General features: G+C 40.3%; 1 protein-coding gene and 1 long non-coding RNA gene across 3 annotated transcripts in view; both read right to left on the bottom strand.

Moving 5' to 3' along the window:
- Window positions 1–26,417, bottom strand: part of caskin2a (CASK interacting protein 2a) — a 66,253-nt gene that overhangs the window by 13,600 nt on the left and 26,236 nt on the right. Inside the window, exons 4-15 of one of the 2 annotated variants that reach the window (XM_085171346.1) lie at window positions 16,716–16,813; window positions 13,907–14,052; window positions 13,392–13,487; window positions 10,978–11,111; window positions 7,008–7,116; window positions 6,669–6,777; window positions 6,481–6,575; window positions 5,386–5,503; window positions 1,502–1,630; window positions 1,173–1,259; window positions 280–407; window positions 23–98 (exon numbers count right to left, since the gene is read on the bottom strand). In XM_085171346.1, coding sequence (XP_085027472.1) covers window positions 23–98; window positions 280–407; window positions 1,173–1,259; window positions 1,502–1,630; window positions 5,386–5,503; window positions 6,481–6,575; window positions 6,669–6,777; window positions 7,008–7,116; window positions 10,978–11,111; window positions 13,392–13,487; window positions 13,907–14,052; window positions 16,716–16,813 — 1,325 coding nt within the window. The remainder of the gene's footprint in view (window positions 1–22; window positions 99–279; window positions 408–1,172; window positions 1,260–1,501; window positions 1,631–5,385; window positions 5,504–6,480; window positions 6,576–6,668; window positions 6,778–7,007; window positions 7,117–10,977; window positions 11,112–13,391; window positions 13,488–13,906; window positions 14,053–16,715; window positions 16,814–26,417) is intronic. The other variant, XM_085171347.1, reaches the window with a different exon arrangement.
- On the bottom strand, window positions 17,325–26,416 carry LOC146513236 (uncharacterized). The gene is made up of 2 exons (XR_014875864.1): window positions 24,371–26,416; window positions 17,325–18,148 (listed from the first exon to the last, which is right to left on the bottom strand). It is a non-coding gene; the product is annotated as an uncharacterized LOC146513236 (long non-coding RNA).

Below are 26,417 nucleotides of genomic sequence, written 5' to 3'. Positions count from 1 at the left end.
GATGTTTCATTCGGTGACTAACCTGTGGATCCATCAACCTGTTTGCTGTGGTCCACTCCTATAACGCGGTCCCTTGATTCACCAGCAGAGGGAGCCAGCTGCACACACAAAACAAAGGCGTACTCAACGATAGAAAAAAGTACTTTAGTGCATTACTGACATCCTCCACACTTTATTAATTTCTGTTATTGTTAGTGAAACTGTCTGCTGTAGACATATGAAGCAGAGCATCTCCTTGTTTTTTAGTGTCCACCTTGGTCGTCTCTGTGCATATCTGACCTTGCCAGCGTCATTGTTGTGGCAGCAATGAATCCCATTCTGTTTGTGGCCGCTCTCTGAGCTCTGACCACTCCCTGCACTGCGGCTGCTACCAACACTGCCGGCGCTGCCGACACTGTTTCTGTCACCTGAGAAGAGCAAAGAAAGCAAAACAGAGAGATGACAGACTGACGGGAGACCTGTGGAGTGTCTGAGTTAGGAGACAATTGCAGCCGGCAGTTTATAGGTTGACTACTGTACTAAAAATAAGTAAATAAATAAATACATAAAAACTATTAACAAAGTCCTATTTATTACTGAAGGATTTCTTGCCTCACCATACAGTTTTAATCGATGCAAGGTGTTTGTTAGTAAGTTGTTTTATGCTAAGCAAGGCTAATCACGCTCTGCCACTAGCTCCATATTTAACAAAAAGATGCTAATATCAAGTTTCTTATGTATGTAAAGAATTTTCAACGTTTATGAAATTATTAAAACATTATGTTTTAGTGGAATCGACATTCTCTCTGTTCAGGAAATAACTGAATATATATTACATAGTAGAAGAAAAACATTATTATGTTTGCTGTGGAGATTTTCAGAGAATAAGAGGAAGCTCCAACATGCTTAAAAGAAGAAGAACCTTCATGCTGCTCCCTCATAGTAATGTCCTGCTGCAAGAGAACTGGTTATGGTTGCTGGATTGTTAGATGTGTATAAAGCAGAGGGGTGGGATTTGAAGGGTTAGCATGGTGAGGTCAAAACTCTGGTATATAAAAGGATAAAACAGGAATAAGCTTCTTTAAAAAGACCCAGTTTATCAATAATGTGGTGACTTGACTGGTCTACAGGTTCACCGGCGATTGGGGTTTCAGTGGGTGGGGTATTAGGGGTTTAGGACCACACACTCTTACCAGTGGGAGAGCTCCTGAGGACCCAGATTTCCTGAGTGGGGCTAGCAGAACTAGCTGGGGTTGAGAGCTGACTGCCCAATGGAGCACCTAATAAACACACACACTTTAGACAAACGTTCACGGTACACTCTGCCTACTGCAGAACCGGAGCTGGGACTGGATCTATCAAGCTGACACAGCATCAGGGAAAGTTTTTTCATCAAGAAAAAACTGGGATTGGGGTGCTGTTTGGGAGCATATGGACAGAAACATTCCCGTTCAACAATCCTTGCCTTGCCTGGGATAACGTGAAACAGGGAAAAGGTTGGTGAGTGCATCTGTGTGTGTACCTGCAGGGTCATAGCCAAGGATGTATAAGTCATCAGTCTGAGGGGCGGGGCCGTGACTCGGAGGAGGAGCTCTGGACACAAAGTGTTGTCGTTTGCAAGGCATTGAAGCTTGGCGGAAGAGCGTGCCCCCTAAGGCCAGGGAGACAGGTTTGGTTTGAGGTGGACATGCATGAGTGAGGGAAAGCAGATAATGCACATGCGTGTTCGGTGGCAGTTTGAAATGCATGCACAGGCACCGAAAGCTCTTTAACCATGCAATGAAGAGCTATGAATATCATCAATAGGGATGGGTACCGGTATCCGGTGCCATTATGGCACCGGTTCTGACATAAACGGTAGTAACCAGACCGAAAAGCAGTGCACATTTCGGTGCTTTTTTTTCCTGAGATGTCACACACTTTGGATTCTAGCCAATCATTTTACCTTTCCAAGGATAGTAGGCGGGTCCAGGTACGTACGTTCTTTTAGAGCAGAGCTACAGATTAAAAATGCCCAAGGTGAAGCGGTCAAAGTCTGGCTGTACTTCACAGCAAAAGATGCAAACTCAGCAGCTGCAACAAGTGCTTTAAGCTGATACTGTGCAAAAGAGGTAACTCCTTAATCTGATGAAACACCTGGCGACGCATAGCGTTTTTTTAAAAGCCGAGAAATGCACCGTATTTGATAGCTTGCTGCGAGACCTCACACCGAGCACATCTACTGCGGGTGTGGTGCCTGTTATCGGACCCGGAGTTAGCAACATCCCCCAAAAACCCGAAGAGGCGAGTCCTGGCCCCTAGCCCTGCCAGTGTAGCAGAAATGATGATGATGATGATGCAGCAGCAGCCGTTCTTCTCTGCGTGAGTAGCTTAATGTTGTTCGTGTGTAATTTACGTTGAGTAGGCTAACCACGTTATTACATTAATGCATGTAAGGTGAACTAGCAAACATCATCATAGCCACATGCGGCTGTCTTCTTGTTTGATGGCAGATACTCCCTTCACCCTGGCCAAAAAGGCTAAAATGACCAAAGAAAAAGTGGGAAACAGTTAAACATGAGAGGTTTTTGGACAAAGTTTGTGTTTTTTCCATTGTTTAAGCTGCTTCCAGCCCAGAGTGATACCATATATGCCCTATAGCTGCAGAAAAGGCTAACATTGTTATCTTTTTACAAAAAAACAGCTGAACATGAGAGGTTTTTGGACCAATTTTGTGTTCTTTATTCTTTAAGCACCAGTTCGAGCACCGTCTAAGCACCGGCACTGTTTCAAAAGTACCGGTTTGGTACTGGTATCGGATAAAACCTAAACGATACCCATCCCTAATCATCAACTTTAACATTTGTCTCCGTCATGTATTCTTTTTCATTGAGTACATGGAACAACAACTAAAAACAGACACACTGACTGTAAATCCCCTCTACAGTTACATAACAGGCTGCTGAATGGAAGTTTAAGATCACCAAAGACACTGAGAAGGCTTACTGTTCCTTTGTGTGGTATTGGTCTCTGTTTGCTGACATCACTGACATTATCACAGAGCTCAGACACACTATTGCACATGTGCACACAGCCTGCTGAGTTTGCCTCATAAGCAAAGAGCCCATCACCAACTTTGAGGCGAACTCTCTTCTTTCGTCTCTTTCCTCAAGCATGAGCAGCCTCACACACACAGAATACCCCGATGTAGACTGTGAAGGCTTTAACACTGAGCTGACACTTTGCAATCTGGCCATAGTAATCCTATTAATGTGTTTCTCTGTGAGACTGCCGTGTGTGTGTGTGTGTGTGTGTGTGTGTAGACTGGCTTGTTGAAGACACAGAAGTGTGCACTCGTGTCTGGAGCTGTTTTTGGAGCTCTGACTGTGCTGGTCTCTCTGTGCGAGAAAGTCGGGGGTTTTACAGCTGCAAACAAGTGAGGAGCTCATATTCACAGGGATTAAATTTGTTGATTTACAAGCACGCTGAATTCTCCAGTGGCCATGTCTGCAAACATGATAGATCCTGCCTGTGTACAAGTGTGGAGATATTTTGGTAGCCCGGATATCTAAGAGTCGTCATGGGTCAAATTAGGTGTTATCGACACCAAAATACAGTTGTGTGAATTCATGTCCACTATAAATGTGTTTGCCCAGGCTGGTGGTACTTCAGGACTACAAAAATAAATAAGTAAATAAATAAATAAATATGAAACTATATATTGACAGATATTTTCATGTCTCAGATAATTATATGAATATGAGATCTGGCACTTCCTCTTATTTCTCAGCAGTATTTCTGTTTTAGTTCACTCTTTTTTGTTTGTTTGTTTGTTTAACATTGTGTAAAACTATTGGGAATTTCTATTCTGGATGAATTTGACCTGACACATAATTACACAAAAATAAAATGACACAAATTAAATGAAAAATTAGGCTTGGTATTTCATGTGAAATTGTACAGTGCACATGTACACTGTACAAAAAAATACTCTGAAAACACATCAGCTCTCAACAGTGAAAGACAATCATGCTGTATGTCTACACTGATATGAAACGGGTAATGTGTTAGCGATTAAGGGACGGCACATAGTTTGATGGAAATGTTGTGAAAAGGGAGGTTTTCCTTTCCACTGTCGCCAAAGTGCTCGCTCATAGGGGCCATATGATTGTTGGGTTTGTACCTTATTGTCGTTGTGATTTGGCGCTGTATAAATAAAACTAAATTGAACTGAACTGAAATTGAATTCAAATGAAAATGATTATCCAGATGTTGTTAAGCATCCATTTAAGCACATAGGATAGCTTAGTGTTCTAGAGGATCTCCTCCCAGATGTGGACCAAAGCATCACTGAGCTCCTGGACCATCTGAGGTGCAACCTGGCGGCGTTGGATAGATCCAGCAAAGAGACACAGCAAACCTTGTGGCAATGGCATGTATTGAGTTGGACTGGCTGTACAATAGAGGTGGGAATCACCATACATCCCTCGATACGATATTATTGCAATTTTTAAAAATATTTTGCGATATTCAGATTCTGTACATAAAGGTAAACTTTATCAATATTCATTTTATCTAATATCAAAGTCTCACACTCAGTCTTTCTCTCATTTCAGTTTTATTGTTGACAAACTGAACGGTTTGTATTACAGTCTAGTCCAACTTAACTGAATCAACCATCTGGTACAATTATAGCTATTCTGAACTATGCAATTTATGAAAACTATGCAGCCCCTTCAGCAACTGAAGAATTTGAAAGTAAATTAAAACAAAATATAATTTTACATTAAATAAAAAAGTTTTAAACTTAATTAAAATAAAACATGTCTTAAATTAAAATAAGTAAACTGTCATGTTTATTGCTGCCAAAAAAAAAGGTTAAACACATTTGGACAGTGAAGGAATGTCAGGATTCTTGCTCAGAAAAAGGATCAACATGCTCTGAAGTCAGAGCATGTTCCAGTCCACAAAAACTTTTTTTGTAACAAAATATCGATTTCTGCTGTCCCTGTATCGATACATTATTAGCAAACAAAATATCACCATACTACACAGTATCGATTTTTTCCCCCACCCCTACTGTACAACCTCTTTTCCTATCCAGATACAAAACTAGTGGAAAACAGTCAGAAAAGATGATCATTAACTCTAAACCAGCTGAAACTGATTAACACCCGCCTCTAATACATAACTAAATAAATATCAATAATCAAAAGAAGGGAAATGGATACAGGTTGCCATGTACACAAAATTCAAAGTATGCCACTGTAAACTGAAGATGCAAACCAAGGTACCTTCCTCTCTGTTCACCGTCTTGCTAACCAGATAACTCTACAACTACTGAGAGGAGCACAACTATAATACTATAGTAATATATTAATAAGGTTTACTGATGTTTATGCAGGTGTGTATAAGCTATTTATTTACCTGCTCTTTTGCTGAGGACCTCCACCACTGAAGGGGGGAAAAAGCCCACCCGGTCTGTCCCCCGCTGGGTGTCGTGGATGTGACCTTTCCACCGGCCGTCTGAGTGCTGCTCCAGGACCTGTCAGCAAGAAACCATGAGAACACTTCATTACAAACGGCATTAGTCTCGGTATACTTCACAATCCCAGCAATTGATACAGTTATATGAACACTATGGGCGTTGATTAAAACAAAAAAATGCTATGTGTTAGCAAAAATACAAGAGCTTTAAGCATGCATGTTGTGTGCGACACCCACAGGCATGCACTTAAGTCCATAATGAGTGGGCCAGTAGGCTGGAAATACACTATCTATTCATTGTGAGTATTAGCAAAGCGCCTCGAGAGAAGAAAAACAAACACCTCTGCTTTCTGGCAGAGTGAGAGACAACAGCATACAAGTTCAAACACAACTCTCAGATGTCACTATGACTCACATAAATATATCAAAACACACAGCAGAGAGCACATAAAGACATGCACACACGAATTAGAGCAAACTGTGATAATGATGCTGATAATGAGAGACACAGCAGCAGCAAGTTTGTGCCTGTTCCTCTGCTGTGGTCTCCTGCTTTGGAGTACATGAAAGTACCCTGAAACATACCACACAAATCCTAACAACAAGGCTTCACTATAACTTCACCTAACAAATTCATCTCATTTTCTCATCTCAATCAAGCCGATTCCGATGTTTGTGTTGCCTCTTATTTGTAAGAATTATATATGTCAGCATGTACAAACAAAAAAACTATTTTATAATAAAATAAATGATTAAACTTCTTTTCCTTAAACAATTTGCAAAATCGTACCAAACAAAAACTGCTGCTACTGATTTATAAAAACAAATGTCGGTTACATTTTTAAATTCATTAAATAAGGAAATCTTCTCCTTTCATAATTTTCCCAGGAAATGAATAATAATGACTGTTTTAAATGTGATATTAGGGATTTTCAAATTAACTTTTAAATTAAAGAAGGACAATGAAAATAATGAACAAAAACAATATGACAACCATAAAACAACATTTTGAGACTTTTACACACAAAACAGTACCATGATCAGATCTCCCGCCCGCAGGTTAAGTGCAGTGGGATCATGGAGATTCCAGTAGTCCTTCACTGCTCTAACTTGAAGAGAGCTTGATGCTTCTGCAAAAAGAAAGAAAGAAAGAAAAACCAGAGAAGCCAAATTACCCAAATGTATCAGTGCAACATCATGACACCCTTTCATGAGCTACCGACCTCTCAGCAGCTGTTTGATTTCCCTGCTGGCTGTGGAAGTGGTGAACTGATTGACAATGTCCAAAGCCGTCTGGTTGTAGGTGTTGCGCATGTTCACGTTGATGCCCGCCTAGACACACACACACATACGGATCGTAGAACGGCTATGTGGGAGTCGGACTTTTAAAAACAAACCCTCCCTTAAATTCCAATCTGCTTTATTAAAGAATAATACTGAGCAGGTGAAAACATAGTGTGGTGTTTCTGTGAAGAGTCTTTATGTTGACACTTGTTGTAAAAAAAAAACAGCCTTCCACATGGCTCATAAGACTAACAGATACAATGTTTCTCTTTTCTTACGTCAAGGAGCAGCCGTACTACGTCCGTTTTGCCATAGAGGGCAGCCTCGTGCAAAGACGTCCCCGCTTTGGTGGCTCTGTTAATGTCAATGCCAGCTTTGAGGAGCAACCTGGGAAGTCCAATCAGAAACACCGTGTTAGTGTGCAGGTGACTCTGTCACAGACATCTGCAGCGATTTATAAAGTCATATAGTCACAGTCAGCAATTGCAAATTTAATTGGGTTGACGTCTGGACTTTAACTGGGTCATGGCAAAACCTTGATTCTTTTTTGTTTCGGTTTTTGTTTTCAGCTGTTCTGTGTGCTTAGGCCACACATCTTACTCCACCTACAGCATCTCAATTGGTTTGAGGTCTGAACTTTGACTCTAGAAAAATTTGGTATACAGAGGGCATGGGTTGGCATGACAACCCTTCCATACAAGTCCTTCTTGTTCAGTTTAACTGTACTATCATCAGAGATGGGCAGTAACTCGTAAAGTAATCTGATTACTTTTTTCAAGTAATGAGTAAAATAAGGGATTACTTAAACTAATTTCTTCCAGTCAGAGAATGTTGCATATAATTTAATTTTTGCTTGATGCATAAAGTTAAAAGATTAAAACTAATAAAACAAGTTTTAAAAAGAGACTTTTCCATTTGATTACATTTTGTATGATGATTATGCAGAAAAAGTAGAATTGGGCTGAAAGATCTATCACTTTATCACCTATTCAGGTTGTAAATCGTGTTTTTAAAAAGTAACTAAGTAACTAAGTAATTAATTACTTTTGAAAATAAGTAATCAGTAAAGTAACGGGATTACTTTTTTGGGGAAGTAATCAGTAATTAGTTACTGATTACTTTTTTCAAGTAACTTGACCAACACTGACTATCATGAACTTTAATATTTAGCATGCTAACTGAGGCCGGTAGTGTCTAAGAGTAGATCTTTTGCAGTTTCTCTGACCATTGGGGAACCTTAGGGTAAATTTGCTCCATCTCCTGGGAAGACTGTGGTATTTTTTTTTGGTGACACCTCCTGATGATCAATTAAACAAGTGCATTTGAGTAGCAGCACCTGGCTGCTACTTATTCTGTTATCCTCACCATTACTGCTTAGCTTTTTGCAAGACTGAACACAGTCCTTTAAACTCAAAAAAGGTTGTAATTATTCTATCAAAAGTAGCCATTTATGGAATAAAGGTGCAGCAACAAAATTATTTTATTTTTGATCTTTTTTTTAATCACATACTTTAAGAACATTCATGAAATGTTTTAATGAATAGAACCTTAAATAATTATCTAACAGCTTATTAAAAATAATTTAAAACATTTCCCTGTGAGTGTAGAGTTTTTAAACCGAATGCTGCAGATAGTACTGACAGGAGAAATGCCAAGTTGTAATTTGTGAGGATAAAAGGTTCCTATTGTAATTTTCTTGCGCCACTTAAACCTTGATGGTATGAAATCATGAGAGGGCTGAATGTCTGAAACCTTTCACAGAGTTTAGACTTTTCTGTCCTCCATAGAAATGTTATTCTCAGATATTCTGTTTAATTTACACTGTACACGTTCACCAAGTACAGAATGTGCTAGAGCAAAGATTCTGAACATGAGGTGTCATGATCAGAAATGATCTCTAAATAAATTGCTAAAGCGTAGTTTCTAACACAGGCAGATGTAAATGATACTAAAACAACAGAAAGTTCCCATCTTTCCAGGCACAAAGTCATATCCTGTTTGCATAAAGCTCCTCCAGTTATTGCAAAAAGGGAGAAGTTGCAAAGACATTTGCAGCTTAGGTATGGCAGTCTTTGAAGTGCCATAAATCCCTTAGTATCATATTCCAAATTCTGCTGTGTAAATTCTGAATAAACTTATGTGGTTGTCAGTGAAGTGTAGGAGTGTGTGTGTGTTATTTTTCAGTTCATGTTTGTGTTGAGCATAGGCTTCTCTGCTACCAAGGATATCGCAGTATGACATTTTTGTATCATGCAAAAACCTCCACCATTATTATCGCGGGCGGTATGATGTTGTACGGACTTATTACTAAGTATTCACTTTCAACTCCAGGAGAGGGGGAGATGGATGGTGTTGCGTGAGATATTTAATAATTTAGACGGGATGGGAATAGTTGGCAGCACGTCTAAAACAGCAGGATGGGATTACATGGCAAAGACATTTTTAGGCTGAAACAGGCTGAGAGTGCAAAGTCGATTAGGATTAAACCTCATAGTACAATGTTTTCTTTTTGGTGCTGGAGAGATTGTTACAAAGTTACAGAATTAATTCAAATGCTAACAGTTCTTGTTCAGTCTTGAAACATGCTCAAACATCCACGTAAAGAAATCCCAGAAAGTTGATTCTGTTCCTTTGGACACAGCGCTTTCAGTGGGAGAAGCGTTTTGTCGCTCATCTGAGCTAGCACCATTGCTTAACAACAGGCCGTGAGGTCAGTTTCATGATTGTTAATATCCAAAATGTCATGACCACTGATCACCATTCACAGAGAGGATGTGACTGCAATAACAGCACTTTAAGCGATAAGAGGGTTGTTCCCTACCCTTCAGGTCAGAGAACGTCAGCGCAACTCCACTGGGAGACTTTACCGCTCACGTCGAGGCCAGTGAAATCTGGGGGGGCGTGACTGGCAGGACTGGTCAGTCTAATCTGAACTCAAGTGGTGTTCTGTTATTGGACTTCTGTGCTAAGTTTACCCATTACAGTTTGCCTACTATAAACACCATGTTAAGGCAGCAGCATTTATAAGGTGAAGGTCATTTTGCATCCTTTTTTTAAATGATGCCAGCAGCAGCAGAATTATAGTACAATAGTAGTGACAGTAGTTTTATTATTTCCTTTTTAAGGGACCTCCCCAAGGGATTAATAAAGTTCTATTCTTTTGCACAGCATCAAAAATAGTTTAGGCAGTTTTTTTCTTTTGATTATCCAAAGTGAGGTCTTGGGGCAGTAGTAGACTTCCCTCAAGCCAGCCAGCTCCTCCTTATCTGGGGAAATGTCGGTGCATTCTCAAGCCAGCTGAGAGATATAATCTCTCCAGCGTGTGCTAGGTCTGCCCGCGTCCTCCTTCCAGTAGGACAATCCTGGCTGGAACAGCTTACCCAGGAGGCAAACAGCTGGCTCCTTCAATGTGGAGGAGCAGCAGGTCTACTCTGAGCCCTTCCTGAATGACTGATTGGCTCACCCTGTGTTGAGGAAGAGTCCATCCACCCTTCGGAAAAAGTATTTCTGCAACTTGTATCTGCAATCTTATTCTTCGCCTTTTAAAGAACTAACAATAATAGAGTTAACAAAAAAAAGAGACAGAGATCAACACATTTCTCTACAACGATGCTCCAGCAGAAAACTGCTCCATCAGAATTGGGCATCAATTAAAATGTGAAACAATTCGATTAAATGACTAGTGTGCCTGGTACTGACTAGTGACAATATTGACAATTAGTCATCTGGTCGCGTAATAAAATATTTTCTACTTGGGCTCAAGCTTTTAAACCAGCTGTGTAGCTGCATCTGTAATTCCCATCCCCTGTTTGCGCTTCCTGTCATGTGGAGTGCAGCTAGCGATTGTTCTAGTGACATTCGTTGGAATGATTCAGGGCGCGAATCTCCTGTAGCGTACTTAATGGTGTGTTTTTGCCTGCAGTGGGCCTGCTTTCTATTTCCCATGACTGTAAGTACTAGTTCTTTAACTAGTGGGCATACATATGAGTTGAACAACAACTTTGTAGCTAAACTATTCGTGCATACTATACGTATTTTATATTCCTTTGAGAATTCAGAGTTTATTTTTTCAATTTTAAGGGCTGAACTACAACAGTGTGCAAATGCTGGCTGTGAACGCAGATGCTCAGACTGTCAATCAAAGGAAAAGCAATGGTTGGATATGGATATTGAATCCAGAATCCACTGTGTTACATGATACTGTATCATAAAGTTTAACATTTAATGCCACTCTGAGTTGCTGTTTACTTGATGATGTCTTTGTGTCCATTCCTGGCTGCTAGGTGGAGTGGGGTGGTGGAGGGAGAGTCCAGGCTGCCGTTTCCTCTTTCTCCTTCTAACAGGGCTGCTACCATATTACTGCTCAGCAGTAACTGAGTCACCTAACAAAAAATTGAAGATGAAATGGCAGAATCAGGACAGGAATTACAGCATTAGTAATACACACACACACACACACACACACACACACATATATATATATGCTAAAAATATATATTTCTGTATTAGAGTGTAAATGGCGACTTATATATAGGGTTAAACGAGCACAGAGGCTTATCCACTACTCAGCAGTCGTCTAAAGATACCACAGCCTCTGCATACACCCACAAATACTGTGTGACAAAAAACAGCCCAAAGCTTACGATTTTCTTTCACAGCCAAACTGCAAACTCAGAGCACACGAGCGAACGTTTAACAAGCATGGGAAGTGTGCGTCTGTCTACTTCTTAATAACAGAGCCAGCTATACATCTCACAGCTGGGCTTATCCGCTGATGTGGCAGCGGCACAGGAAAAACACACTGCAATATGCAATCTCTTCACAAAGTCTAAAAGGAGCTACTGAAGCCTTCTGCTTTCACAGAAATGAGCTCGATTTAGCTCAGCCTTGTTGTCTCAGCAAAGGTTTGTGTTTGCCTTTGGCCATTCACATTAAAATAAAAAAAAAGCATGAAAAACACGTGTTCTCATATGCAAACAACTGGATTGCACATATGAAGAAAACCACTAAAGGGCTAACTTTAGTACTCTTTTTGTTTAAAAAAATAACCCCGAGGTTCCTATGACCTTTGTAAAACATCAATAAATAAACTCTTTCCATCAAGTTTCTTCCACTTATCCAATTCAGGGTTGCAGAGGGGGTGGGGCCTATACTAGGCGTCATAATGTGAGAGGCGGGGTACAACTCGAGCACCTTCTAGTCTGTCACTATAACACAGAGACCACCATTCAGCTGATTCATTCGAAAGCAGGACCTTCTTGCTGTGAGGCGACACTGCTGACCATCGCACCACCGTTCCACCCTCATTCAGTTCGATTAAACTCAATTAAAATGTCAACATTAAAAGAAATTACATATATCATTTGGACTATGATGGTACACGACATTAAAGTGAAACTAACTAAACTGGAACTGGAACTAAACAGACTCTTGGAGCTGAAGGCTGTTCGTGGTTATTGAACATTACTCCCGCTGCCTCTCTCGTTGTCTCTCCTATTTGTACTTTCATTTCTTTTCTTTACATCAGTTAACAGGTAGTGTAACGTAAGTGCATGGGCCTCTACTGCGAAGTTGCTAATGGAGCAGTCATAGACTGCATCTGAAAGATGGGCTTAACTTATGGCTCAGAAAACTGGGGCATTTTAAACTTCAGTTCCCTCTAACAGCCACCAAGGGTCATCTGTAGGTTTCATAAATAACTTCAGGTGTATGGAGCTCCTCACCACCTTCTTTGACTTCATAAAATTCTTCGAATGAGTTTAAGGTCTCGAGGTCTTACTAAATGAAACATGTCCACATTAGAGCGCAGAAAAGTGCACAAAAAGAATAGACATGTCTACTTTGTAAATAATAGTTCAATACCATATAAACAGGCAACAGACCTCGATTTTAAAGTCAGATCTTCCGGCACTGTGGTTTTAATAAGCTAGCGTGCTGGGGGAAGCGATCGGTGAAGTCAGTGTCTACATCCATCTGTCACCTGAGCAAGTGACATTACTGTAATAACTATGGATATAGAAAATGACCCACATTATGGGGCGATCGTGGCTCAAGAGTTGGGAGTTCGCCTTGTAATCGGAAGGTTGCCGGTTCGAGCCGCGGCTTGGACAGTCTCGGTCGTTGAGACACTTCACCCGTTGCCTACTGGTGGTGGTCAGAGGGCCCGGTGGCGCCAGTGTCCGGCAGCCTCGCCTCTGTCAGTGCGCCCCAGGGTGGCTGTGGCTACAATGTAGCTGCCATCACCAGTGTGTGAATGACTGGATGTGTAAAGCGCTTTCGGGTCCTTAGGGACTAGTAAAGCGCTTTACATTGATTTTTAATTTTTTTTGCCAGCTGTAAAAACGACTGAACATTTAACAACTACAGTATTTCTCCAACGTTCATTTTCAAACTTTGAGACTTTTTCAGGCTTTTTTTGACCTGCAGCAACCCTGTGCTCAGTACATATCATGATCTCAGAAATTCTTTTATTACTTAAAATAAAGTAATGGATAATTTTCATTTTGAGCAGATGTGTGAACTTTTCATGTGATGTCATGATCAGTTTTAATCCAGGGAATATTTTGGTTTATAAGCAAATACCTGCAGAAAAAACGACGTCATTCTTATCTTGGAAAAGAAGACATCAAAGGTATCGAACTTCCACAAAAATCTTTTCATACCTTCAGTCTGCCAAACTCACAGGCCAAATCTAGTGGTGTCTTCTTAGCCTTGTTCATGAAGCAGGGATTAGACTGATGCTGCAGCAACATCTCAGACTGAGAGCCAAGAAGAGGGAGAGAGTGTAAAATTAGTGCTATCAACTCATGTATTGCGCACTTGCTTTCACATGTCAGTCTTCCCAACATGCTCATTAATGTGTGTGTGTTTGTCTGAACAGACGAACATAAAACAGGTCGGGTGCAGCCTCTGTGTTCTAAAGAGGTCAGGGGTCAGGGGTTGTATGACGTAACAAGTTCTGTATGTGCACGGTATATTCAAACATTCCAGCACGTAGAAAGGAATATTCGTCGTTACTGCCTGTAGACTCTTTAATGGTTTGCATTAAAGGTATTACTGCTATTGTTGCTGGACAATAGCAGCTGAGGCACAAAGGGGATCGATTTCAGTGAAATGGGAGGACGGGTAAAACCTTGGAACTTTGCCTTTAGCCTCCGGTGTTTGTCTGCTTACTCACCACCTCATAGTGTCCGTACTGTGCAGAGAGATGCAACGGTATCTGTCCATCATTGGAAGGGGAGTTGACCGCAGCGCCGGTTCTCAGCAACAATAGAACAGAGTCAGCTTTACCCTGCCACGCTGCGTAGTGGAGGGGACGCATGCCTAAACGTGGAAATGAGGAAGGTAAGAAGAGGTTAGGAGACAAGAATAAAAAAGCGTTTTAAAAAGTCATGTTATTAGATACAGGGACTGCTACTTAGGCATGACCTCTTAAAATGAAAAATTATGCCACTCTCTGCTCGATCCCTGCCGAGTGAAAGAGATCTTTGGTTTTGGTTTTGCCTTTGCTGACTGCTGATCTGATCGTCTCAAGTCTGGTGACCTGCTGCAGAAAACCCTCTCCCTCTATCATTAACAAGCAATTCAGTCTGTCCTATCACTCTCCCTGCTCCATCTTTTTTGACAAGCTATTCTATCTTCTATCATTTCTCCGCCATGAGCTCTATCTAATTTGACAAGCTTGAACCTGAGTTGAAACACAATCCTGTTACTTGAAATCAAGTTTTACCAGAATCTAAGTTTTTGGAATTGAAGTTACCAGAACTTCGTCAATCTGTTTTCAGAATTCTGAGAGATCTCCGCTCTCACTGCTCCATCTTTCCTGTCGTTAAACTCTCTCACATCCAGTCATTTTGCTGGAAATCACAAGTAGAAAGTTAAAATTACAGTAGTAGAATTACAGTACAGTAGAACTCACAGTAGAAACTACTTACACAGCCCTACATTTGTCATTTTAATTTTGCATTACACTTTGGAATAAACATTGATTGGCTGTTTGGCTTACAGGTGCAATTACTTTGATAAATTATATAAAATATACACCTCTTCTTAAAGGTTTATTTGTAATAAGACAATCTGGTTATTTTGTAATTTATACATTCAGACTGCTGTATTTACATAAATATTAAATTAGATTCAAATACAAAAAAAAAAAATTATCCATCCATCCATTCGCTTCCGCTTATCCTTTTCAGGGTCGCGGGGGGCGCTGGAGCCTATCCCAGCTGTCATAGGGCGAGAGGCGGGGTACACCCTGGACAGGTCGCCAGTCTGTCGCAGGGCCAACACACAGGGACAGACAACCATTCACACTCACATTCACTCGCACATTCACACCTAGTGGCAATTTGGATTATCCAATTAACCTATTCCCACAAACTGCATGTCTTTGGACGGTGGGAGGAAGCCGGAGTACCCGGAGGGAACCCACGCAAACACGGGGAGAACATGCAAACTCCACACAGAAAGACCCCGGCCTGATGGTGGAATTGAACTCAGGACCTTCTTGCTGTGCGGCAACAGTGCTAACCACCGTGCTGCCCGGTAAAAAAAAATTATATTATTTCAGAATAACTATCAGTAATACACATATACTAAGGCTGTCACTGTTATTTTTGTAGGCTCGCGCACCACCTCCCTCCACTTGAATTACTATCTTATCATCCAGATCATTATGCAATCATATCTTTTGACAAACTAAGGCATACATTTAATTTGAATGTGCTTTTTATTATAACTTTATATAACTTTTTATAACTATAACTTTATATTATAACTGTTCCTCACAAACACTTATTGAAATAATAATGATGATAACATAGTGGATTTACATTCTGTTTACTGCAGGAGTCCACGTTAGAAGTTAAACACGTGGAAAGAAGATCTGAAAACCGAATTCTCAGCTAAAGGTTGGAAATTAGTCAGTGCTGCAGTTCATACTCAGATGTGGTTAATGTGAATCTCCTGCTAAGTTAACTTCTAATGACAATATAACAGCAGTAAGTGTACAGAGGCTGGAGCAACAGCTTTTGTTTCACAGTACAGAAAGACTTTTTTATATTTGAGAAGATATTTTCATGTTCCATAAGATCCAGCACTATCTGTAATTCATTTACATCTAGAAGGCCACAATTATGATATAAATAAACAAATATGTTGGTCTGACAAATGAGGTAAAACCTTCCACTAAGATCAAATATTAGAGGAGAAAGCTTTTATTAATCCTTTATTTATCCAGGTAAAAAAATCTCATTGAGATTAAAAATCTCATTTCTAAGAGAGACCTGGCATCATGGCAACAAAAGTCACATACCACATAGGTATATAACATTTAAAACAAATACAATATCCCATACCAACATGTGTAAAATATACAATAACAGATCAAATTAAGAGTATATTAAAAACAATCACAGGGGCCTGGTGATTTGGAAGTATTATGCCATGTTGAATAAGGAGAGCAGTTTTATTGTTTGTTTGTCTTTCACTTCCTGTTGTTTTCTGGTTAGGTGAATTTGTTTGTCTGATTAGGATATAGAGCTATTCTGTTTCCATGCACTGGCTGTCAGTAATGCTTAAAAGAAATCAGCAATTTCTATGTCGGAGGGAGCCCAAAGGAGGGTTGACGCCCCCTGCTGAGGCCAGTGGATACAACAAAACTGAAAAGCTGGCAGGACAAGCTTCACAACTCTACACACCTCTGGTTTCAGGAGCCAAGCTGCCAAATTCAACTGTATGTGTCCCACTTGGAGTCTGGGGATATCTACATTAGCACTGCAGCCACTTCAAAGTGAATCATATTTATTCATATGGGTCAAATTTATTTTCAGCTGAGAGTGTCAGAAAACTTGTGAAGAGGTTTCATGCTCAATTTAACCTCAGCTGACTTCTTCATCATGAACATTTGGGATTTTTTTCCTCCCTAAATTGTGGGTTTGCATGGTGACACTGGGTTAACCGGCAAAGCTGTTCTGCCATCATGATACCGTTTATGTCCTTGATATCCACCGTGGCCTGGGCCTCCAGCAGCAGAGACAGCAGCTCGATGGTCCCCGTTAGAGCTGCATGATGCAGGGCCGAGAAGCTGCGAGAGGAGACAGAGGAACAAGACAGATCAAGAGTCGGGACAGGTGAGGGCATGAGAGAGTTATAAATCATCCTGTTGCCTTTACAGTGAGACCTTTTGCAAAAAACAGTAAACTGATGTGTATGTGTGTGGTCACATCAAACCTGATCTAATTCTGATGAAGTGGGTGTGACGGTTTATGTGTGTGTGTATAATTTGAAAATGTGTGAGGGTGTTTGTTCATCACAGCTTCAGAGATAAAATCTAAGTGTTTGTCTCTGGGTGTCTGTCAGGTCACGATATATATGACTAAGGGAGAAATTAAAGACATAAATTCTTTGGTGATGAGTTTTGCTTTTTCTGGGGGGACAGAAACACAGTGAACACTCCACAGTTGAAGCTGTGACACACTCGTCTGACACGGGGATTAAATATCTGCTTCTTTCATGCTTTCAGGTGATTTGTCACAGCCTGATGCAGTCATTGTGAAACAAAACTTTTGTAGTCACAACAGATAATTTTTTACCGATACCTCACATTAAGCAACAGGTTCATGCAGATCTGACACACAGCTTCCTGGCACACAAAGTGAATAAATCCCAACAGACTTTCATGTCAAAAGGTTGAACTTTACATCATTAAAAGGCAGAAAATGTCCAAGTTTCAAAACGTTCAGTTCAGAACAAATAGATGACCTATGTCCCATCTTCTATCCAAGATGTTAGGGGTGGGGAAAAAATCGATACTGTGTAGCATGGTGATATTTTGTTTGCTAATAATGTATCGATACAGGGACAGCAGAAATCGATATTTTGTTACAAAAAAGGTTTTTGTGCTCTGACTTCAGAGCATGTTGATCCTTTTTCTGAGCAAGAATCCTGACATTCCTTCACTGTCCAAGTGTGTTTAACTTGTTTTATGGCAGCAATAAACATGACAGTTTACTTATTTTAATTTAAGACATGTTTTATTTTAATTAAGTTTAAAACTTTTTTATTTAATGTAAAATTATATTTTGTTTTAATTTACTTTCAAATTCTTCAGTTGCTGAAGGGGCTGCATAGTTTTCATAAACTGCAGAGTTCAGAATAGCTATAATTGTACCAGATGGTTGATTCAGTTAAGTTGGACTAGACTGTAATACAAACCGTTCAGTTTGTCAACAATAAAACTGAAATGAGAGAAAGACTGAGTGTGAGACTTTGATATTAGAGAAAATGAATATTGATAAAGTTTACCTTTATGTACAGAATCTGAATATCGCAAAATATTTTTAAAAATTGCAATAATATCGTATCGTGCGTTAAGTATTGTGATAATATCGTATCGTGGGATGTACGGTGATTCCCACCTCTACAAGATGTGTATTTAGAAACATCAATATAAACTATTATTATAAACTATAATATATACATTCCTTTGATCCAGAGTTATTAGGTACAGTTAGCTTTAAAGAGGCCAGGTACACCAAAAAAGAAAACAAGATGAAACTTGAGTTGTATCTGCAGACTGTGAGATGGCGTATCTTATCACTCACATTATTCAGATGTCTCCTCAGCACACATATACCACCATTTATTCTTTCACATTCCCGTCTACTCATCTTGAGTCATCAGTCACAGTGACTTTCTACAAACACGTCTGACAATGTCTTCCTGGGATAATGTTGACGTGGTGACAGCAGACGATTTGTTCACCTTCTGCACACGCACACGTCTTGTCGCAGTCGTGCATGTTTGATTTCAGCACCCCTATTGTATGTCGCCTCCCACACACTGCACTGACCTTGCATGTAGACACACGCAGCGGGTCTAAGTCAACACAGAATCACATCACACGTAGACTGAGACTCAAACTGCAGTCTGGAAAGGGAGATTCTTTGTGTGTTTTAGGGCCTACTGAAATAAAACTACAAAAGTACATCTGAAGGGAAAAACAGTAAACGTCTTACATAAAATGTGCATCCTTGAAGGATATCTACACAGGATGAACAGAAGAGCCAAACTGAATCAAAAGCAGATACTTTATACCAAAAAATCTAAATAATAAAAGACTCACAGCTGCCCTAATGGGAACAGTTTATTTGTCTGCAAATGTATTCAAACAAGAGTAAAACATATGTAACCAAACAACACTGGCTGATCACAGAAGTATAACCAGGCAACATGTGGACACAGTGGAGCACGGACATCATGGAGCATTTCATATTTTCATATTTTCATATTCTTTGGGCTTTTTTGCTTAAAGATGACATAGAAATAGGCCTTAAAAATATCTACACAGTGCAGTCAGGACAGTGGTGCAACAATGGCACTGCGTCTTCCAGCTCCACGAAAGCCAATTCTGAATGCTACATCATAAGAAGTTAGGCTAATGTTGACACCATTGTCCTATCTACACTATTTGGAACACGACTCCTCAACTAGCAAAGATGTTTTATTTCTCTGCCTTCATAACTTCTTGCTGCCTCAGCCTCACTAAAGGAAAAAAGGCTGGTAACCATCATGGGACCATGAAAAGTGATTGCATTTAAGTTTGGCTGTCTGGGATCACCTGTAACTAGTTACAACAATTAACTGGTCACCCAGAGAGCATGCAGCACCCTCAACCCCTGGGACAGCAGTTTAGGTCACAAGGTGACTGCTAGGGATGGGTATGGAAACCTGGTTCTTGTTGAGAACCGGTTCCCACTGTTTCAATTCCTTGGAATCGTTTGCCATTTTTGCAAACGATTCCCTTATCGATTCCAGTCGCCCCGAATGACGTCACCACGTTGCGGAGCGTCATTTACCTGGCAGGAAACACGACGCCTAAGCGGCTCAAATGCTCAAAAGTTTGGTTATACTTTACGAGAACGGATGACAACAGGGAAACTTACAATACTTGACCTTAAATGAATGTCGTGTTTTTACAGTGGGGCAAAAAAGTATTTAGTCAGCCACCGATTGTGCAAGTTCCCCCACTTAAAATGATGACAGAGGTCAGTAATTTGCACCAGAGGTACACTTCAACTGTGAGAGACAGAATGTGAAAAAAAAATCCATGAATTCACATGGTAGGATTTGTAAAGAATTTATTCGTAAATCAGGGTGGAAAATAAGTATTTGGTCAATAACAAAAATACAACTCAATACTTTGTAACATAACCTTTGTTGGCAATAACAGAGGTCAAACGTTTACTATAGGTCTTTACCAGGTTTGCACACACAGTAGCTGGTATTTTGGCCCATTCCTCCATGCAGATCTTCTCAAGAGCAGTGATGTTTTGGGGCTGTCGCCGAGCAACACGGACTTTCAACTCCCGCCACAGATTTTCTATGGGGTTGAGGTCTGGAGACTGGCTAGGCCACTCCAGGACTTTCAAATGCTTCTTACGGAGCCACTCCTTTGTTGCCCAGGGCGGTGTGTTTTGGATCATTGTCATGTTGGAAGACCCAGGCCTCGTTTCATCTTCAAAGTTCTCACTGATGGAAGGAGGTTTTGGCTCAAAATCTCACGATACTTGGCCCCATTCATTCTGTCCTTAGCACGGATCAGTCGTCCTGTCCCCTTGGCAGAAAAACAGCCCCATAGCATGATGTTTCCACCCCCATGCTTCACAGTAGGTATGGTGTTCTTGGGATGCAACTCAGTATTCTTCTTCCTCCAAACACGACGAGTTGAGTTTATACCAAAAAGTTCTACTTTGGTTTCATCTGACCACATGACATTCTCCCAATCCTCTGCTGTATCATCCATGTGCTCTCTGGCAAACTTCAGACGGGCCTGGACATGCACTGGCTTCAGCAGCGGAACACGTCTGGCACTGCGGGATTTGATTCCCTGCCGTTGTAGTGTGTTACTGATGGTGACCTTTGTTACTTTGGTCCCAGCTCTCTGCAGGTCATTCACCAGGTCCCCCCGTGTGGTTCTGGGATCTTTGCTCACCGTTCTCATGATCATTTTGACCCCACGGGATGAGATCTTGCGTGGAGCCCCAGATCGAGGGAGATTATCAGTGGTCTTGTATGTCTTCCATTTTCTGATGATTGCTCCCACAGTTGATTTTTTCACACCAAGCTGCTTGCCTATTGTAGATTCACTCTTCCCAGTCTGGTGCAGGTCTACAATTCTTTTCCTGGTGTCCTTCGAAAGCTCTTTGGTCTTGGCCATGGCGGAGTTTGGAGTCTGACTGGTTGAGGCTGTGGACAGGTGTCTTTTATACAGATGATGAGGTCAAACAGGTGCCATTCATACAGGTAACGAGTGGGGGACAGAAAAGCTTCTTACAGAAGACGTTACAGGTCTGTGAGAGCCAGGGATTTTCCTTGTTTGAGGTGACCAAATACTTATTTTCCACCCTGATTTACGAATAAATTCTTTACAAATCCTACCATGTGAATTCATGGATTTTTTTTCACATTCTGTCTCTCACAGTTGAAGTGTACCTCTGGTGCAAATTACTGACCTCTGTCATCATTTTAAGTGGGGGAACTTGCACAATCGGTGGCTGACTAAATACTTTTTTGCCCCACTGTAATTCCACTCTGGACTCATGAATCTCAACCCAGCAGCAGCGGTAACGTTTGCACGTCCTCTCCCGTTAATGCGGCAGGTAAATAATCAACAGTGCATATTATGGTAGTGCGATCTGCCTTATTACAAAACCTGCCATTACTGTGCATTTAGGTGACCATGATGAGACAGACAGACAGAGTCTGGCTCAGATGCTGGCAGTTCTCGCTGCAGTCTACTGTTAGCGTCTCCTTTCAGGCCAGGATAGACGAATGTCACCGAGCAGTGACTAAGTTTGTGGTCAAAGGCTTGCACCCATTTGCCACAGCAGATGATTTTCAGTAAGTGAATGTGTTTAATTGTAGGCAGGGACATTACTGGATATTCTTGTGTAATTGCTACAGAATAATTTATGTTATACTTTGTTATTGCTACAGAAGAATATTTATTTTGTTATTTTACATTTACAATTTTTTTTCCTGGGGACCCAGTGACACCCCATTGAAGAGCCGTAGGCTGTGGATCTCTTAAGATCTCACTGTTGGGTTTGTAAGGCCATGTTACTTCTAAATTTCTATCTTGTTCAAAGAGAAGATATAAAACAAAGTTCTAAGCTAATCGACCTTAGTGTTCTCCTTTTTTAAGAAGAATCGATAAAGAATCGAATCGTTAAACAGAATCGAAAATGGAATCGGAATCGTGAAAATCTTATCAATACCCATCCCTAGTGACTGCAAAGGTAACCTGTCTCCAAACTATCTTGGTTGGACAGCTTGCCAACACACTGCAATCAGTCAGTCACTCTGTGCAAAGAAGCAACTCGTCTGCTCCATCATTTATTTCTCCAAGTCGAGACACAATGAGTTACTAATGTTTGTGGCATTCAATTTTGTATAAATTACACTAAGTTTAACACAGAAAAGCACTCAGAAAACCTTATTGTGCATCTCATATGTGAGTAGATGCAGCTAAGGGTGTTTATTAAAATTGAAGGGGAGATCAAATGTATCAAAAACAAATGCATAATCCGCTGGATGGCTCAAATCTGTAAGTGCACTGCCAAAAGTTTTGGTTCTGTCTCTTACTCTTTACTCAACTCTCAATTCTCATTCAGAGTGTTTTGAGCCAAACTCCACATATTCCTTCTCTGTAATAATACTTCAAATGAAGATAAGACTTTTCATTGAAACAGAGCAGAACTGAACTAAACAGAACACTTTGAAGAAGAGAGGAGGCAAATCCCAAAACACACACACAATGATATCGTACACCTTGTTTTCCTTTCTTTTCCAGTGTTTTAGGCTTTTAGTTTCATTTATACACAGAGATCAGCACACAATGAAAGCATCTTTGCGTGTCTTTTCTCAGCAGTGCACACACACAAAGCAACATTCACATTTCTTTCCCTTCCCTTCCTCAATAGGCGCTAGTGCATAACAAATATCTCTTGCTGGAATAATGTCTGAATGTTAAGTTAAAGATCAATATGGGCAATATTCCCTGTCCTATTCTTTCCTGTTCAGACACTCAACAGTAAATACAACAACACAAACGGTTTAATATATAGAATCATCCCTATAGTACTGTTTAGTGAGTTGTGCCACTTCAATAATTAACACTGACAGGTGTCCAACTAGATGACACAGGACGCAAACTAACATGTCACTCTATGTACTCTATATGTCACTCTATAACATGTCACTCTTCTTTCAGTATCCTGCTCTGTTTGCACACTACATACGCTAATTTTAACAACTGTATTGTACTCTGCTCTGGTAACTATTGTCCATGATGTAAACATTAGGGGTGCAACAATACTCGTATCGATATTGAACCGTTCGATACAGTGCTTTCGGTTTGGTACGCATATGTATTGAACAATACAAAATTTTTAATTTATTTTATCAACTTTCCTTCTGATGATGCTGTCTGTGTTGAGCGCTCAGTGGATCTGCGCTCGACAGTGCAGCCTAGGCGGAGTAGTCGAACGCAGATTCACTGAGCGCAGGGCAAGCTAGCGAGACAGAAGTTAAGCTCGTTGCAACATGGCAAATTGAACCTCCCCCACCCTCATTCAGATCTGGCGTTTGGAACTATTTTGGTCTTCATGTGAAGTATGACCCTGAAGGTAAGCGCGTCATAGACTAAAGTAAAACAGTATGTTGGATGTGCCAGCAATGCTCAATTACATTGGTGGGAACTAGTGTGTTAGCACAGTTAGCTCGTTAACGTGTTGGTCGTCCAGCCCCACGCACAGGGTGATCCGCGGTAGCTCGTTAACGGAGATTTGCCGTGTTGTGGCGTTAACGTCATTTCAGATTAACGCTGACAGCACTAGTGGGAACACAACGAATATGACTGCACATTTACTCCGACATCATCCTCGTGCAAAGACAAGTGGAAGCAGACAAAAACAACAAGCACGCATGCTACAAACTTTACCCGAGTCATTTAGACAGCCGTTAGCACATGATTCTCCTTATGGGGACCTGATATGTTTAATATGCTGCTGAGAATATAGCCCAGAAGAAGCGTATAGTATAGCTTTTATTTTGGAAAGAGACATTTCTCTGTAATAAACTCTCTTTTCCAAAGATGAGTGATTCCTCAATCAGATAGATTTATTTTTTATTACTTTGTTGTTTCAATTCAATTCAATTCAATTCAATTTTATTTATATAGCGCCAAATCACAACAAAAGTCGCCTCAAGGCGCTTCATAGATACAGAGAAAAATCCAACAATCATATGACCCCCTATGAGCAAGCACTTTGGCAACAGTGGGAAGGAAAAACTCCCTTTTAACAGGAAGAAACCTCCGGCAGAACCAGGCTCAGGGAGGGGCGGGGCCATCTGCTGCGACCGGTTGGGGTGAGAGAAGGAAGACAGGATAAAAGACATGCTGTGGAAATGTTTCAGCAACATTAAATTTAAAAACAGTACTTTTGAGTTAAAATACATATTTATAATTTTAATAAATGACAAATTAAAAATTCATGAACATTTTTTTTTGTATCGAAAAAATATCAAACCGTGACACCAAAGTATCGAACCGAACCGTGAATTTTGTGTATCGTTGCACCTCTAGTAAACATGTAAAAATTGTGTTTTCTGTTCTGTGTCCTGTTCTTTTTGTTTTTTTGCTGCTGATACAACCAAATTTCCCCTGTGTGTGGGACAATTAAAGGATTATTCTATTCTATCTACTCTATTCTACCTCCAGCTTTTTTCTCTAATTTGTGAATATATGCATGAGACCTCCCCTCCAAAAAAACATGAAAATGAAAAATTTAAATAAATAAATGTTTTGTGTCAGTCAGCATCTCATACATGTCACCGATGACACATAGATTTCATGTTTATATGGAGGAATAAAGCAACTCGTGCTCCACCTCAGTCTCAGTTCTCAGAGCAGCACAGTCCCCAGCATTTTCAGAGTTCATCCTTAAATCATAAACATATTCAGTTTTGCTCAGCCTCTTCTTATTGTTTTCATTTTAAGTTTGTCAGCACGCTGACAGTGGCAAGCCCGCCCCTGGCTCTGTACCACACGGCAGTTGTGATGCAAACAGAAACAGTGAGCAACAGATTTGAGGTTTTTCACATTTAATTATGGTACTATTATAAACATATTCCATATAAGTGCCAACTTAACCCTATTCATTCATAAGCTGACACTCCATCTTAACCAGAGATGGGCAACGCGTTACTGTAATCTGATTACTTTTTTCAAGTAACGAGTAAAGTAAGGGATTACTATTGCAAAAACGGTAATTAGATTACGGTTACTTTCCCGTAGGAACGCTGCGTTACTGCGTTACTAAAACCGTGATTTTTTGCGAGAATGTCTCATGACAGTGACGTAAGCAAGTGCGACGTTCGTGACAACAGCTGTGTGCAGAGCAACAACGGACAATATATCGAGTGCAGAGAGAGTATGAGCGTGCAGCGTTTAAAGCTGGAAGTACAAACCTTACTTTGAGTTTGATTCCATGAAAAGTGACAAAAACATTAGTGTCCGTTGTGCGTGGGAAGAAAACTTCTTTTTACAGCGAAAAAAACTCAAACTAAACTTCCAAGCTAGCACCGAGTGCGCTATGATGTAATGGGAAACTCACAGAGAAACTCGCTGATTCTTCCACTGACCGCTGCACACCTGCACCAGGGTAAACCTCCGCCTATCTCACTCCTGCTTTACAGGTGAAAATAGAGCAACAGGACCGCTAGTCTTTGACTTTATTTATTTTCTGCTGTGTTTTACTTGCAGCTATTTGAAAGACTGAGTGTAAACACAAAAAATATTTTATGTGCTGGAATGTGCAGAAAATAAGTTTAAATGTTAAACTAATTTATTCAAGTCAGTGAATGTTGCATATAATTATATTTTTGCTTGATGCATAAAGTTAAAAGATTAAAACTAATAAAACAAGTTTTAAAAAGAGACTTTTCCATTTGATTACATTTTGTATGATGGATTATGCAGAAAAAGTAGAATTGGGCTGAAAGATCTATCACTTTATCACCTATTCAGGGTGTAAATTGTGTTTTTAAAAAGTAACTAAGTAACTAAGTAATTAATTACTTTTGAAAATAAGTAATCAGTAAAGTAACGGGATTACTTTTTGGGGGGAGTAATCAGTAATTAGTTACTGATTACTTTTTTCAAGTAACTTGACCAACACTGATCTTAACACAGTTTTATTTCTGATTCATCGCCATCATGATGCACCAAAGTCACTTTGAAGGCAGCAACTGAATAGGAGTGGTCTCAGAGCTGATGCAACCACTTTGACTGGATATGGTTGCAATAATGTTGCTCGGTGGTCTCCAGTCACTGTTTTCCATCGAGTGTCTGTAGCCTTAAACTGCAGGAATAAAGGTAACATCTTCTATAAACCTCTGAAAGAAGTCAGAATGAATCTAAGTGAATATAAAGAATCATTTTACTCCACGCTCTAACAGACATTATTGGAAAACAAAGAGTGAAGTAAAAACTGAAGGACGCTCTGTCAGTACATGCATGTGATGCTACTGTGAGTCATTCTGTGAAGACTGAACACAATCTGCACATCAATCAAGAAACAATGACTCTTCCATTGCATTCCACTGACTCAGCTTCATGTTATGCA

Source organism: Neolamprologus multifasciatus, chromosome 8 (assembly GCF_963576455.1).
Source record: "Neolamprologus multifasciatus chromosome 8, fNeoMul1.2, whole genome shotgun sequence".
NCBI classification, from domain to species: domain Eukaryota; kingdom Metazoa; phylum Chordata; class Actinopteri; order Cichliformes; family Cichlidae; genus Neolamprologus; species Neolamprologus multifasciatus.
The sequence above is the reverse complement of the archived record's forward strand: the minus strand, read 5'-3'. Positions and strand labels throughout refer to the sequence as shown.